Genomic DNA, 12541 nt, shown 5'->3' on the forward strand with positions numbered 1-12541 from the left:
TCCCTGCCCCTGGTTTGACTCATGCCCTGCAGCAGCGTGTGGTGCTCTGGGGTGGTTTTGCCTACGAGCCATGGGGTCAGCGTGGGCCCACAGCCGTATCCCTGCTGAGAGGCGCATCTGAAAGAGTCAGACTGTTCCCATTCTCTGACTCGGCTGGGCTGCAGTGGGTGAACTGCTCCCATGCTACAGCAGTCGGGGATGGGAGGCGGACAAGGCAAACACTTGGCAGATCTAGGGATGGAGGGGCTTTCCCTTTATTTGGTGGATTTTTAACTGGTTTGGGTTATGCCTGAGAATCAGAGAACTGAGCCAATCAGACTTGTATGGGGCTGGGCTCCCAGGGGTCCCTTTGTGTCTGCAAAGGACTGCGAGGTGGGGCCCGGTGCCCTGAGGGGTGCAGGCTGGGTCTCCGTCCTGGGGGGCATCGGCTGTCCCCAGCCCTAGGCAGCGGCAAGCCTGGTGCCGTCTCACCCATCCCGGCTTCTCCCTGCATCCCTCCTTGGGGCAGGGCTCCCTCCCTCCTACCTGGGCAACTGGTTTGTGAACCAGGTGCTGAACCTCCGCCAAGAGGAAGAGGAGGAGGGACAAGCTGGGCAGGACCGGCCACATCGCCACGCGGGGACCCAGGAGCAGGACGCAGGGCTGGGGTGCTGTTGCAGCACTGGGAGATGGACAGTTTAGGGAGATATTTTGGGGCTGGATGATGGCATCCTGTGGGCGAAGCTACGAGTCCTGGCAGCAGCGATTCCTAGGGGAATTTAACCCACCCTCCCCAAACCAGCCACAGAGCCGCTCGGTGAAGGGCTTTATTGGGCAAAGCCAGCTCCAGCAGGAGGTTAGGCAAATCCCACCCCAACCCATCCTGATGGAACAGGGCTCACTGGGTCTTGCTCCGGGCCCTGTTCGCCCTCCTGCAGGCAGCTCCCAGTGCAGAGGGTTTTACAGCTTAGCTCTATCGACCCCGGGCGCCCAGCAAAAACCTTGCCGGGTCCAGGCAGGGAGCAGGGGCCCAGCCAGATCTGCCTACACCCCTCCACCTTCAGGGCTCACAAGGCAGGGCGGTGAGGAGGGCTCGACCCCTCTGCACCACAGGGTCCAGGCACCCCGTGTCCCCGAGGCCTCCCTCACCCCCAGTACCGGAGTTTGGCTCCACTGTCCTTGGAGCGGTCCTCGGGCTTTGGAGCTGCCACAGCAAGGAGGTTTTCGGGCTCCAGGACGAACATGCTGTAAAGGTTCCAGAGTAGCATGGCTAGGAGGGGCAGGAAGGTCATGCTGAAGCCGAAGGCACGGAAGGAGCGCCCGATGGCGTATGACAGCCAGTAAATCAACCTGGAGAGGGCAGAGAGGCGTGGGCTCAGCGAGGGCGATGCCGTGGGGCCGGCATCCAGCTTCACTCAGGGGTTCTGACCCCAGCGAGGGTTTGCCAGGCACGGCCACTGCAGGAAGTGGGATGAGGGATGGAGAAACCCTGTGCCAGCTTTCCTGGCTGTCGTTGGCTGGGTGAGGCACTGCCAGAGCAGGAGTTTGCACCAAGGCATGGTGTTTGTCAGTGCTGACAGACCCCGTTTTGCACCCTGGGCACTGCCGCAGCCCAGGTAGGGAAAAGGAGCCGCTTACCGGGAGATGGCAAAAAGCCCCGTGAGCAGGGGGATGAGCTTGAGGACCTCCTGTGGGAGGTAGGTGGCCAGCACAGCCATGTTGAAGAAGTAGAGGATGAAGAGATGGACGGACTGGGAGACGTAGGTGCGGTGGATCTCCACCTCCCGCTGCAGCTCCCCGAAGGGCTCCAGTGCGGAGGAGCAGAGGCGGGAGATGCCGCTGACGATCATCCCTGGGGGGGGGCAGAGAGAGGGGCTGAGCAGGCGCCCAGTGAAACTGCACTGGGGTCCGAGGGCTGGGGGAGGACCAGAGAGACGCAACGGGGTGGGAAGAGGGTAGGAAAACTCAGTCTGCTGCTCCTGGTGGGAGCAATGGAGCTGTAAAGAGCTCAGCCCCAGCTCTACTCATCACCCCCCACAGCCCCTGCTCCCCCGGGGCTAATGCAGCCCAGCGATGGGGGCGAAGGGCTTTGTACGCCCACCCCATGGCTCACCCAGAACGATGGGGAACGTGGCAAAGGCGGCACAGCGGAGTGTGTAGACCAGGCGGTCGCTGATAGCGGGCAGCAGCGGAGCGTCAAAAGGCAGGAAGACGTAGGCCCCGTAGACGAAGCAGGGGCAGAGGAGCAGGGCCCCCACCACCGAGGCCACGGCCTTGAGGTTGTCGGTGCCGCAGTCCCCGGTGCATGGGCACCGCGGCCCCTCGGTCGGTGGCTTGGCCACTCGCCCCTCAAAGCCCAGTGGGTCCCTGTAGCGCAAGGGGCCGATGGGAAGGAAGACCTGCTTCTGGCTGTCGGGTTTGTCGCTGGGGGGGACGTAGCCCCCCTTGCCCTCCTCCCGGGGCCATGGGGCGGGTTGCTTCTTCTGCTTGCCGGGTGTCCGCTCAATGCACTGTGGGTCGATGGGCACAAAGACATGGGCCGCCATCACGGGCAGCCCGTGGGCTTCCTCATCTTCGGCCTCAGCTGGGGGGCAGGTGAGAGCAGCCTCCTCGGGGTCTTCGCGTCCCCCTTCAGGACTTGAGCGTCTCTTCATCTCCGCGGGCTCCGGCTGGTCCTGGGCGCTGTGCTGGCACCGGTCCCATGGCAGGGTGGCATCAGGGTCCCCCGGGTGTTCATCCGGGGCGGGTGGCACCTGGTCCAGGGGGGTGGCCAGGGCCACCTTCCCCAGCTCCAGCAAAGCCACCTCCTCAGGGGGCAGGATGGGGTCAGCGGCAGCCATGAGAGTGGCCGGCTCAGTACCGCTGGGGACGCAGCTGGGGACTGGCAAGAAACTTTCCCGCGTTTTGGGGTGTCAAGAGGGGACTAGGTTCCCGTCCCTTCTGCTTCACCCTGTGCCAGGAGAAAGGAGACAGACAAAAAAACCAGCAGAAATTAGAGGTTTGGGGTCACGCACACAGCCCCAGTTACAATGTGGGGTGAGAATTGGCAGCCACCACCCCTGGAGTCCCCATCACCTGCCTGCCCTTCCACTATTGGGAGGAAGCAGAGCCCAGCGTCCCCGTGCTCTCACGCCCTGCCAGTGCACCCAGCCCATGGCAGCGGGATCAGGGCATGTGGCACCATGCGTGTGGGCACCATTGCCCATAGCTGGGCGCCTGGTGAGCCCTGGGTGCGCGGGTCTGGCTGCAAAATGGAGGCAGCCTGGGAATTGCTTCCCCACCTGGCCAAACATCCCGGGGTTTCTGGCTGGGCGCAAGCCTTGTGACTCGGGGGAGCTGGACGCTGCCTGGCCCGTGCAGGTGGCTCCACCCGCGGCCCCGTCCCGTGCCAGCCAAGCCCCGGTACTTGGGCCCTGTCTCTTAGGCCGTCCCAGGGGTTGCTGGCTGCAGGCACGGGAGCCTCCTGCAGTGAAAATGTCTCTCTCTCTCCCTTCTGGGCAGATTCATCCCTGCACCCCCAGAAAGAGCCCTGGCCTGGCCACAGGCATGGGGAAACTGAGGCACAGAGTGGTGCGGGGCTTCACCTGAGGTCCACACGAGGCAGTATGGCTAAAGCAGCTTCCTGCGTCTCGCACACCTCCCTCTCCCCTCTCCCAGCCCCACTCGCTCATCGCCCCATGGGCCACGGGAGGAAGCTGGCACCGGGCTCCCCTTGCTGCGAAACTTACTTGGAGAGAGGTGGGGGGCCATGGGGCTGGGGGCCATGCGGCGGCAGCTGCGCTGGGAGCCTGCGAAACGCTTCCACCGTCTGGACTTCAAACCTGTTTAACCAGCTACGGTGGGGCTGGGCCGAAAGGGGCAGGCGCAGCAGCCTCGCCCGACGCGGCGCTGAGGCCGCGGGCGGCCCCTCAGCCCTGGGCTGGCTCCCCAGCCCGTCCCGTAGCCGGGGACGTGTCCTCAGCGGGCCCCTCCATGGTGTGCGACAGCCACCACGTAGGGGCAAGCGCGGGACAGCGCGTCGCCGTTCCAGGGGGTTTTGCCCTGGGAGGGCTGGCAGCAGGGCCGGGGCCTGGTGGAGAAGAAGCCCCAGTGCTTGTCTGCCATGGCAGAGACAGGACCGGCCTGGCTCTCCGTCCGGGCTGTTCCTGTGGGAGCCACGGCCATGCCGAGGAGGTGAAGCACCAAAGGGATGAGGGACCCCGGGGAGCCCCCGCCTCAGCCAGCAGCACCTGGCCTTCGTGCTACATGGTGGCATGAAGAGATTCCCAGGACGTGGGGGGGGGATTCCTCCCACCATTCCATCTCGCTGGGCCGCTCATGGCCCCCACAACGATGGAGGGTGGCCCCTGTTTGAGCCCCCAGGGATCCCGGCAGCCCCGAGGCGCCAAGGCAGAGGGACGCCTGCCCCCCAGCTCCTGCCAGGCCATGGGGCAGCCATAAGGAGAGCCCACCAGGCCTACGGTGGGAACCGGCGTTTCGTGCCTCCCCGGGGGCGGGGGGCACCCCTCAGGCCCGGGTCCGGCGCGCAGGCCGACCAATAGAGCGCCTTGCCTGACGCCGGCGCGGCCGCCATGTTTGCCAGCACTAAGTGCTGGCACGGCGGTCGCGTGTGTGCGTAGGGGAAGGGGGAGCTCTCGCGAGATGACGCCGCGCAGCCGCCATGTTGCCAGCAATAAGTGCTGGAGCGGCGAGAGGGTAAACTCTCGCGAGGTGAGGCCGGCCCCGCCGCCGCCATGTTTGCCCGCCGCTCTGCGGTCTCGCGGCAAGTCTCGCGAGAGCGGTGCGGGGCAGGGGGCAGCCGCGCAGCCATGGCGGCGGAGCGGGGCCGGGGGCGGCGGCGGCGGCGGGGAGCGGCGGGGCGGCGCGGCCGGTGCTGAGGGGGCGGTGGGCCGCGCCCGGCCGGGCCGGGCCTTGCCCTCTCCGGGCGCCATGAGCCAGGGCGGCGGGGCCACCGGCGAGAGCGGCGAGCCGGAGGCCAAGGTGCTGCACACCAAGCGGCTGTACCGGTGAGGAGAGGGGCATCGGGGAGGGGAAGGCGGGGGAGGATGAGGGACTGGGGGAGATGAAGGGGGTCGGGGAGATGAGGGGACCGGGGAAAGGGGATGAGGGGGTCCAGGGAGAGTAGGGGGACCAGAGGGACGAAGGGAGGTGGGGCGGGGTCCGGAGGAGGCTGGGGAGGGCCAGCGCCAAGGGGGTCGGGGGGCGATCCGGGGGAGACCGGGAGGGCCCGGGGGAAGGGGCTGGAGAGGGGAACCAGGGGAGCTCAGGGAGACCGGGAGGGAAGAAAGGAGATGGGGAGGATCCGGAGGAGATTGGGGATGACAAGGATGAAGGGGATTGGAGCGGGGGACCACGGTCCGGAGGAGACTGGGGAGGACCAAGGCGATGGGGACTGGGGGATTTAGGGAAGATTAAAGAGAAGGAGATGGGGGAAGTAGTCAGGGAAGATGTAGGGGGGCTGGGGAAGGAGATGGCAGAATCGAGGGAAGACTGGGGATTAACCGGGGGGGGAATGGGGGATCCAGGGGAGATTGGAGGGGAACCTGGAGAGGGGAGGAATCCAGGGGCGACTGGGGGGAACCAGGGGGAAGGGGATTGGAGAGAGATTCAGGAAGGGTGGAGGAGGAACCAGGGGGAAGGAGGTGGTGGGATTTAGGGAAGATTGGGGGGAAATAGAGGAAGGGGGTGATGGAATTTAGGGAAGATTGAGGTGAAGAAAACTGGGGGGAATCCAGGGGAAGTGGGCAGTGCTAAGAGAAAGGACAAGGGGGAAATTTAGGGAAGGCTAGGGGGAAGGGAACAGGGGGAAGGGGGTTGTGTGGGATCCAGAGGAGATGAGCAATACACGGGGTGGGGGGCGGCACTGGTGAAAAAGGGGTACGGGGGATCCAGGGGAGATGAGTCAAAACAAAGGGTGGTGAGGGAAGGAGCTGGGGCGGATCCAGGCAAGACGGGAGGAAGAAGGCAGGTGGGAGGGTAAGAAGGGAATCTGGGGAAAGGGGGCATGGGGCACCCAGGGAGGAGGGTCAGGACATGGGGGATGGAGGAAGGAGTTATGTGGGGTTCAGCGAGATAGGGTAGGAGATGATGGGGGCTGTGGGGGAAGGAGGTGTGGGGATGCAGTGGTATAAGGGCAAGATGTGGGGGGCAAGATCCAGGGAGAGGGGGGCTGGAGAAGGGGGTCCCTGGCATTGGTAGTAGACAGGGATTATGTGGGATGTGCTGGAGAAGAGGGTGTGATGAGCAGGAGCTTGAGCCAGGGCGCTTTCCTGCTGTATGGAGGGCAAGACTGCTCTAGCTGCAGATCTTCCCAGTAAGACACTCCCTGGGACTCCACTCTCACTTACACTGCGCTGTGCGTTGGAAATAGCGTCAGAAGACAAGATTCAGGAAATAATGATGGCCTTGGTCAGCTTAGCCCAGCAGCGATGAGGTGCCACGCTGTCAGCGCTGAGGTGCTTGGCCTTTGCTTTGCTGATGACTTGTTTTGTGAGTGTGGCCCAGAAATTGTCCCCTTCTGTCTCAGTTTCTCCATCAGTAAAGCAGATTCATAGTGGAGTTTCTGCAGCGACAGTGTGGTTTCGAAGATGAGCAAAATGATGAAGGCAAGAGACGGATTTTATGTTGGGGTCCGTTTTCTTTTTGTCTTGCTGACTTGCTCGGTGACATTGGGCATGTCCTTTCATCTTGTGGAACCTCACTGCCCTCCTCTAAAACAGGGCAAGGCTTGCCTCCCTCTGGGAAACCTGGCAAGATCCTTGCCCAAAAGTCCAAAGCAGTAATAGCAGGTTTGAGTGGTAGTTACTAGAATTTGTTTGTTGCCACGATGCGCTTTGTACAAGCATGTTCCCTGTACTTTGAAGTTATATTAGGTGCTTTTCTTTTTCTTATTGCAAGGTCAGTGGTAAAACACAATGGCTTGGATTACCAGAGGTGTGGGCTGCGTTGTCGTGCTGGAGGCGCCTCCAGGGCTGTGGAGCTCTGTATCTGCTGTCACATGGAGATACCCCATTTGATCTTAGGGGTTGCTTCCCACATCTGCTAGTAGTTGAGCTAGTGCAGCATAACACCTTGCCCACTGCCACCTGAGGTGTGGTGGACAGGATTGGAGAGGATGTACGTGCTCCTGCTTGCGAAATAGAATGCATTTTCTTTAAACCACCTTCATCATGGTTGAAGATGCATTTTACTTTGTGGTCACAGCGGACCAGGAATGTGTGTGCTGCTTAGCTCACCTGACAAGCAGTACCTCAGTATGCCGCTGGAGCTCACAAGTGAACGTCCCTTGACCAGACGTGGGATTGGTCATCAAGGCAAGGAAGCGGTTGTTTTCTGTTTAAATTTTTATGGCGGAATAAGGTGTGTGGTTGCTTTGTAGCAATATTACAGCAGAAAAAGAAAACGACGGTCCTGTAGAGATGGCTCTTCTTTTTAGCTGGAAGTAAGTATTGTGATTTTAGTGCAGGATTTATAATATCTGCAGTGGCCACAAATTTTCTTGCTACATAGCTGGTAGCGCTCTTACCAAGCTTTCTACCTTAACAGTCTCTTGTCAATTCTTCTCTATTTCAGCCTAAAGTGCAGTTAGATGAAGCAGTAACTTCCTGTCCTCTAAGAAGCACGTTTTACTTTGTGTGATGGCTGACTGTCTCTGGAAACTTTTGGCCGTCGGATTAAACAGTGCCTTTGAATCACAGATGTTTGAATGTCACAATCCCAGCTATAAACTGTGCTCACATGGGATCAGCTGTGTGTCTGCTTGTGAGAGCAGTGGGAGTTGAGCTCAGGTCTCCACGGTCCTTGGCAAGTGAGGTGGCCATTGGAGTGTCCTTTTGGAGATGAGGTTGCCCATCACTGTTTGTAGGATGGTCTTTGATCTTTTCCATTTAAGTCTTCCTGGATTGATAATCCCCGAGTTTCACCTCAATGTGGCAACTGGATTATCCTGGATGCTGTTTTACAATGTATGTTTTAGCGTAGGGTGACTGGATTTATTTTACAGATTTCTTTTTCCGGATTCTGGGTAACCATTAGCTAATTGGTGTTGCGTTACTATTCTTGTCTGCCAGCCTTGTTCTGGGCAGTATTATTTGTGTACTGACACATGCCAGAATACAAATGAATGGCTGCAGTTCTTTTCCCTGAGAAATGTCTTACTCCTCAGAGACTGTAGCTCTTAGTGATGTATTAAATAAAGAAATATAGAGAGGACAAATAATTCTCCCTGCTGTCTTGCCCCATCCCAGAATGTTAATGGCACAGAAGGAAAGGGACAGATCGGTGTCTGCGTGGCTGAAGAGGACTTCGCGTTGGACCATTTCCACCCTGCTTGGCATGATGTGCTGTACTTGGTTCTTTTAATAGACTGGCATCTGATTTGCCTCCTCTGTGGTTCTGATGTGCTGTCTGAAAGCAATGTTTAAACCCAGCAGGTATAAAAATGGGTACTGGGACAAAATTTGGCCTCTTAACTGCTAAGTAAAATTCAACCCATGGTCTCAAGCCACCCAAAGCACAAATGCTAAATTGCATTTTAATCGGTGCATGGTCTATAGTGCCTGTGTTGATGTTTCCTAACATTTTTGAAGTGAGGCTGGCTGCTGTACCTTTTTGTCCTCACCGTGTCCCCTTTCCTCACCACTGCGGACGTAGGATCCTTGCAGATCGTCACTGGCTGTCATGGATCCTTTTTTACTCCTGCCTCTGCCTCCTCTAGCAGCACCGTGGAGCTTCTGCTGATAAGAAGGCATTTTAGCATGGGGTCTGCCTTAACGGCTCAGGAACCCACATCCTAAAAGATAAACCTTGCTGCTTTCAACTCACCAACTCTCTGTTTCTTTATGAACCCATAAAAAGTAGCAGAAGCAACCAGTGTCTTCCTTCATGTGCCCATCCCTGACTGTTGCAGGAAACAGGGTTGTATGGGAGATGCCCTCCGGGATGCCTCCCACACAGGAGGAGGGAAGGTAAAATACCCTCGAGGGAAGGTAAAATACCCTCCAATGTCCCTGCTCAGATAGTCCCTGGAAGGAAACTTTTCTGTACTTCACATTTGGCAGGCGTTTAAGTCCTGGTGCATGTGAGTAGGCTTTCCTTAACTGCTTGATCATATTTCTTACCCACTGATACCGTTGGCAGCCAAATAGCTGTCTGTTTGCTTGCAACTTGGAAAGGGGGCTCTGGCAACTGCTTTTTGAGTAATTCCTGTCATTTCATGGGTGTTATGCTGCACAATATCAAGATGCATTTCTGTCACTGCTGAACTCGGGAGGATTCTTAGATGAGGTTTTGTGAGCCTTTTTTTTAGATATTAAAAAAACCATAGAGGCTTGTTTGGCATATGAGCTACTGAGCAGTGAGAGAACCTGGACCATGTGCCCATAAAGGAATCTGGATTGAATAAGTGGCAGGAGAAGGAGTTGGTGTTGAGCCTTGGAATACAGTTAACGTGCACATGAGGATTTGGACAGACGGGTTCACACCTGCACGTGTGACATCCCACCCTAAGGGCTGACCACGTCCTTGGGTGCAGGTGTCGACTGCTTGTAGTCACTGTGAAATCATTTCCCACCTTGAGGTGTCGGTGACATGTAAGCTTGTATCAGACACACAGTGGCTGCCGATTCGGCGCACAGTGAATGCATTTTTACAGCTATTTTGAAGATGTAGAGACTGCCTATTTTGGGAATAGAACATCATAGATTTCCTATACTTCTCTCTGGGAATCGAATGAAAAAGCAGTTCCCCTTTCTTCTGGTCACCCTTCTGCATAGAAAACAAATCAGTTCCCTGTGGGCCATACTGTTCGTTTCCTGCTGAGGGTCTTTGAGAGATACGGTGACAGGACATTAATCACAGGTTGCAGTGAGGACATGTTTATTGCCTGCTGCTTTGTGGACATCTATTTTGGGGAAACTAAACGTGTATGTGGGGCTTGTTGGTTTTTTTTTTCTCCCCCCCACCCCCCGCCCCACCAATATGCTGTGAGCTTGGATGAATGCTTCATACTTATTGCCTTTTACCTGTAAACCAAAAAGCATTTTACTTGCTTGCCTTACGTGCTGTTGAGGGTATTAGGTTGTTAGAGTTTGCAAAGGACCTTCAGGCCATGTGAGAAAGATGCTAGTGAGCAGAAGTGGCTGTGGATATCAAGGTTAGTAGCACACTTTTGTGTGTGATTCTTACTCTATTTTTGGTTTTCTTCATGATTATTTAGGAAGAAGTTGGTTCAACTCTGTGGTGTTTTGAGCTCCCAAGCCATTGCGTAAGACAGTCCTATTCCCTACACTTCTCTTCTGTCAGGTTCTGTGGTTTACTGAAAACAAATGAGATTGCCAGTTATCCTTGGATGAACGGCTTCCTGTGACATAGCATGAGATGGGACGTTTTCTCTTCGAGCTCCTGAATGTTCTGGGTTTTTTTCAAGGAGGTTCCTTTTGGTGCGGTGGGTTTGTGAAAGGAGATTTGCCTTTGTCATGGTTTAACCTCAGCCAGCAACTAAGCCCCACCCAGCCGCTTGCTCACTCCCCCTGATGGGATGGGGGAGAGAATCAGAAAAAAGGTAAAACTTGTGGCTTGAGATAAAGACAATTTAATAGGACAGAGAAACAAGAAAATAGTAATAATAACAATAATTATGATGATAAAAGAATATACGAAGCAAGCGATGCCCAATGCAGTTGCTCACCACCTGCTGATCGATGCCCAGCCAGTTCCCGAGCAGTGGCTGCAGCCCCCCCACCCCAGCCAGCTCCCCCCAGGTTTTTTTGGTCAGCATGATGTCATATGGTGTGGAATATCCCTTTGGTCAGTTGGGGTCAGCTGTCCCGGCTGTGCCCCCTTCCAACTTCTTGTGCACCTCCAGCCTCCTTGCTGGCAGGGCAGTAAGAGAAGCTGAAAAGTCCTTGGCTTAGTGTGAGCATTGCTGAGCAATAACTAAAACATCAGTGTGTTATCAGCATTATTCTCATCCTAAATCACTAAATCACACAGCACTACACTAGCTACCAGGAAGAAAATTAACTCTATCCCAGCCGAAACCAGGACAGCCTTGCTAGTCAGGGGCTGGTATATGAAACCGTCAGTTACTTTACAGTAATATCTGTAGTTTTCGAGGAAGTGACGGTGGTTTCAGCCTACCTCCTTAGCGTGTGGTTTTGCATGCTCTTGCTTGCGAGTGCCCTGTGTTCAATCTGGCAACCATTTGTGCACGTGCGCAAAAAGAAGGTTCAGTCGTTGCATTGCGCTGTGAGTGTGATGAGGGAGTTTATGTTCTGCAGACGATGGAGATTTCGGGGAGGGGGAGCAGGCTGGTAGCAGCATCTGACTGTTCTGCTTTGCAGAAGTTTGCTCTGATCAGGTCTGTCTCATTCTGTATTTACGATGCATCTTGCTTGTCTTCAGCTTCTTGTTCAAACAGCTCTCTGGGTGCAGTAGGCTCAGCAGTAGGAGCAGTAAAGGTATTAGAACAAACGAGGAGTGATAGGTAGATAGATGTGAAGTTGAGGGGGAGAACAAGTACCTGTGGAGTGTGATAGCTGATGGCTGGGGATGGCTTGGAGGACATATTTCTTGAAGAGGAACATGTAGAGTCAACAGCTGGGAAGAGTTAATTTCAGGAGTCAGTTTATTGACCTCAAATACAGGCTTAACAAAGGCAGAGGTTTAGAGATGATCTGTCTTGGTAGGAAGGGTTTAACATGGCTGGTCGATCTTGCTTTATTGAACTGTCCATGAGATATTGATGAGGGTACTTTCTGTCAGCGCTAATGCTTCTGTAAGTCCCTGGTTTTATTTCACTGCAGCGTTCTGGAATTGTAGTCTGATTTGTTCACAGCTACAAACTTTCGAGTGCTTGAGATTTTACGCACGGTGTGGTATTCCTCCTCCAGGAGGAGAGTCTTGGGCAGTGATTCACAGAAGTATTTTTTTGCATGACTCAGAGCTTTGGAGGTTGCTTGGTCTGTCTTTTAGATGGCTTTCAGGGAAAGTCTCGTGTAACAAATGTCATATTGCAGGCTGGTTTTGAATATGTCTGTTACCTATCACTGAGAGATCTTTAAGGGCTTTAATCAACGAAGGTCCACAAGTTTTGGCAAATGAGAATGACGTGGGTTGCCTTCTTTCATAGGCAAGTTGGTAAGGAAACAGCAATTGGTGGAGGTTTGACTCTTACCCTGTCAAAAGAGTAATTGTTAGAAATCAATCCATTTTTTAATCATAGAGTTTAAGACGTTTAAATTAGTCTAAGTATAGCATGATTTAATTGCTGAGGTTAAAAGTTGCTAACATGTCCAAAGACATTTCTGACTTTGCTACTGTAGAAATAATTGACATTTTTGACCAGACAGGCGGTGGTAACTGGTGATTAAACATCTGATTTGCAGCAAAATCATTACAGTGTATGTAACTGCTTTTTTTCTTCTTTTCATAAGCTTTTTAAAATAGAGTGCAGAAAGGAAATCAATTAGTACAGTGTGGTGGTATAATGCGGCTTGCTAATAATGGAATTAACTAGGCTAGTATGGTTCTGTGTAAACATCCCAGATCTCATAAAATAATC

General features: G+C 55.1%; 2 protein-coding genes across 2 annotated transcripts in view; one reads left to right on the forward strand and one right to left on the reverse strand.

Annotated features, from left to right (window-relative positions):
• Positions 1–900: 900 nt before the first annotated feature.
• Positions 901–4483, reverse strand: TMEM79 (transmembrane protein 79). Its single transcript, XM_072846801.1, has 4 exons — positions 3708–4483; positions 2093–2929; positions 1618–1831; positions 901–1329 (listed from the first exon to the last, which is right to left on the reverse strand). The coding sequence occupies exons 2-4, from the start codon at positions 2817–2819 to the stop codon at positions 1125–1127; spliced, it is 1146 nt and encodes a 381-aa protein (XP_072702902.1). The 5' UTR covers positions 2820–2929; positions 3708–4483; the 3' UTR covers positions 901–1124.
• A 322-nt stretch (positions 4484–4805) lies between these two features.
• Positions 4806–12541, forward strand: part of SMG5 (SMG5 nonsense mediated mRNA decay factor) — a 30269-nt gene continuing 22533 nt past the window's right edge. Inside the window, exon 1 of the mRNA XM_072846550.1 lies at positions 4806–4985. Within this exon, the coding sequence (XP_072702651.1) occupies positions 4909–4985 (77 nt within the window). The 5' untranslated portion in view covers positions 4806–4908. The remainder of the gene's footprint in view (positions 4986–12541) is intronic.

Source organism: Ciconia boyciana, chromosome 26 (assembly GCF_034638445.1).
Source record: "Ciconia boyciana chromosome 26, ASM3463844v1, whole genome shotgun sequence".
NCBI classification, from domain to species: domain Eukaryota; kingdom Metazoa; phylum Chordata; class Aves; order Ciconiiformes; family Ciconiidae; genus Ciconia; species Ciconia boyciana.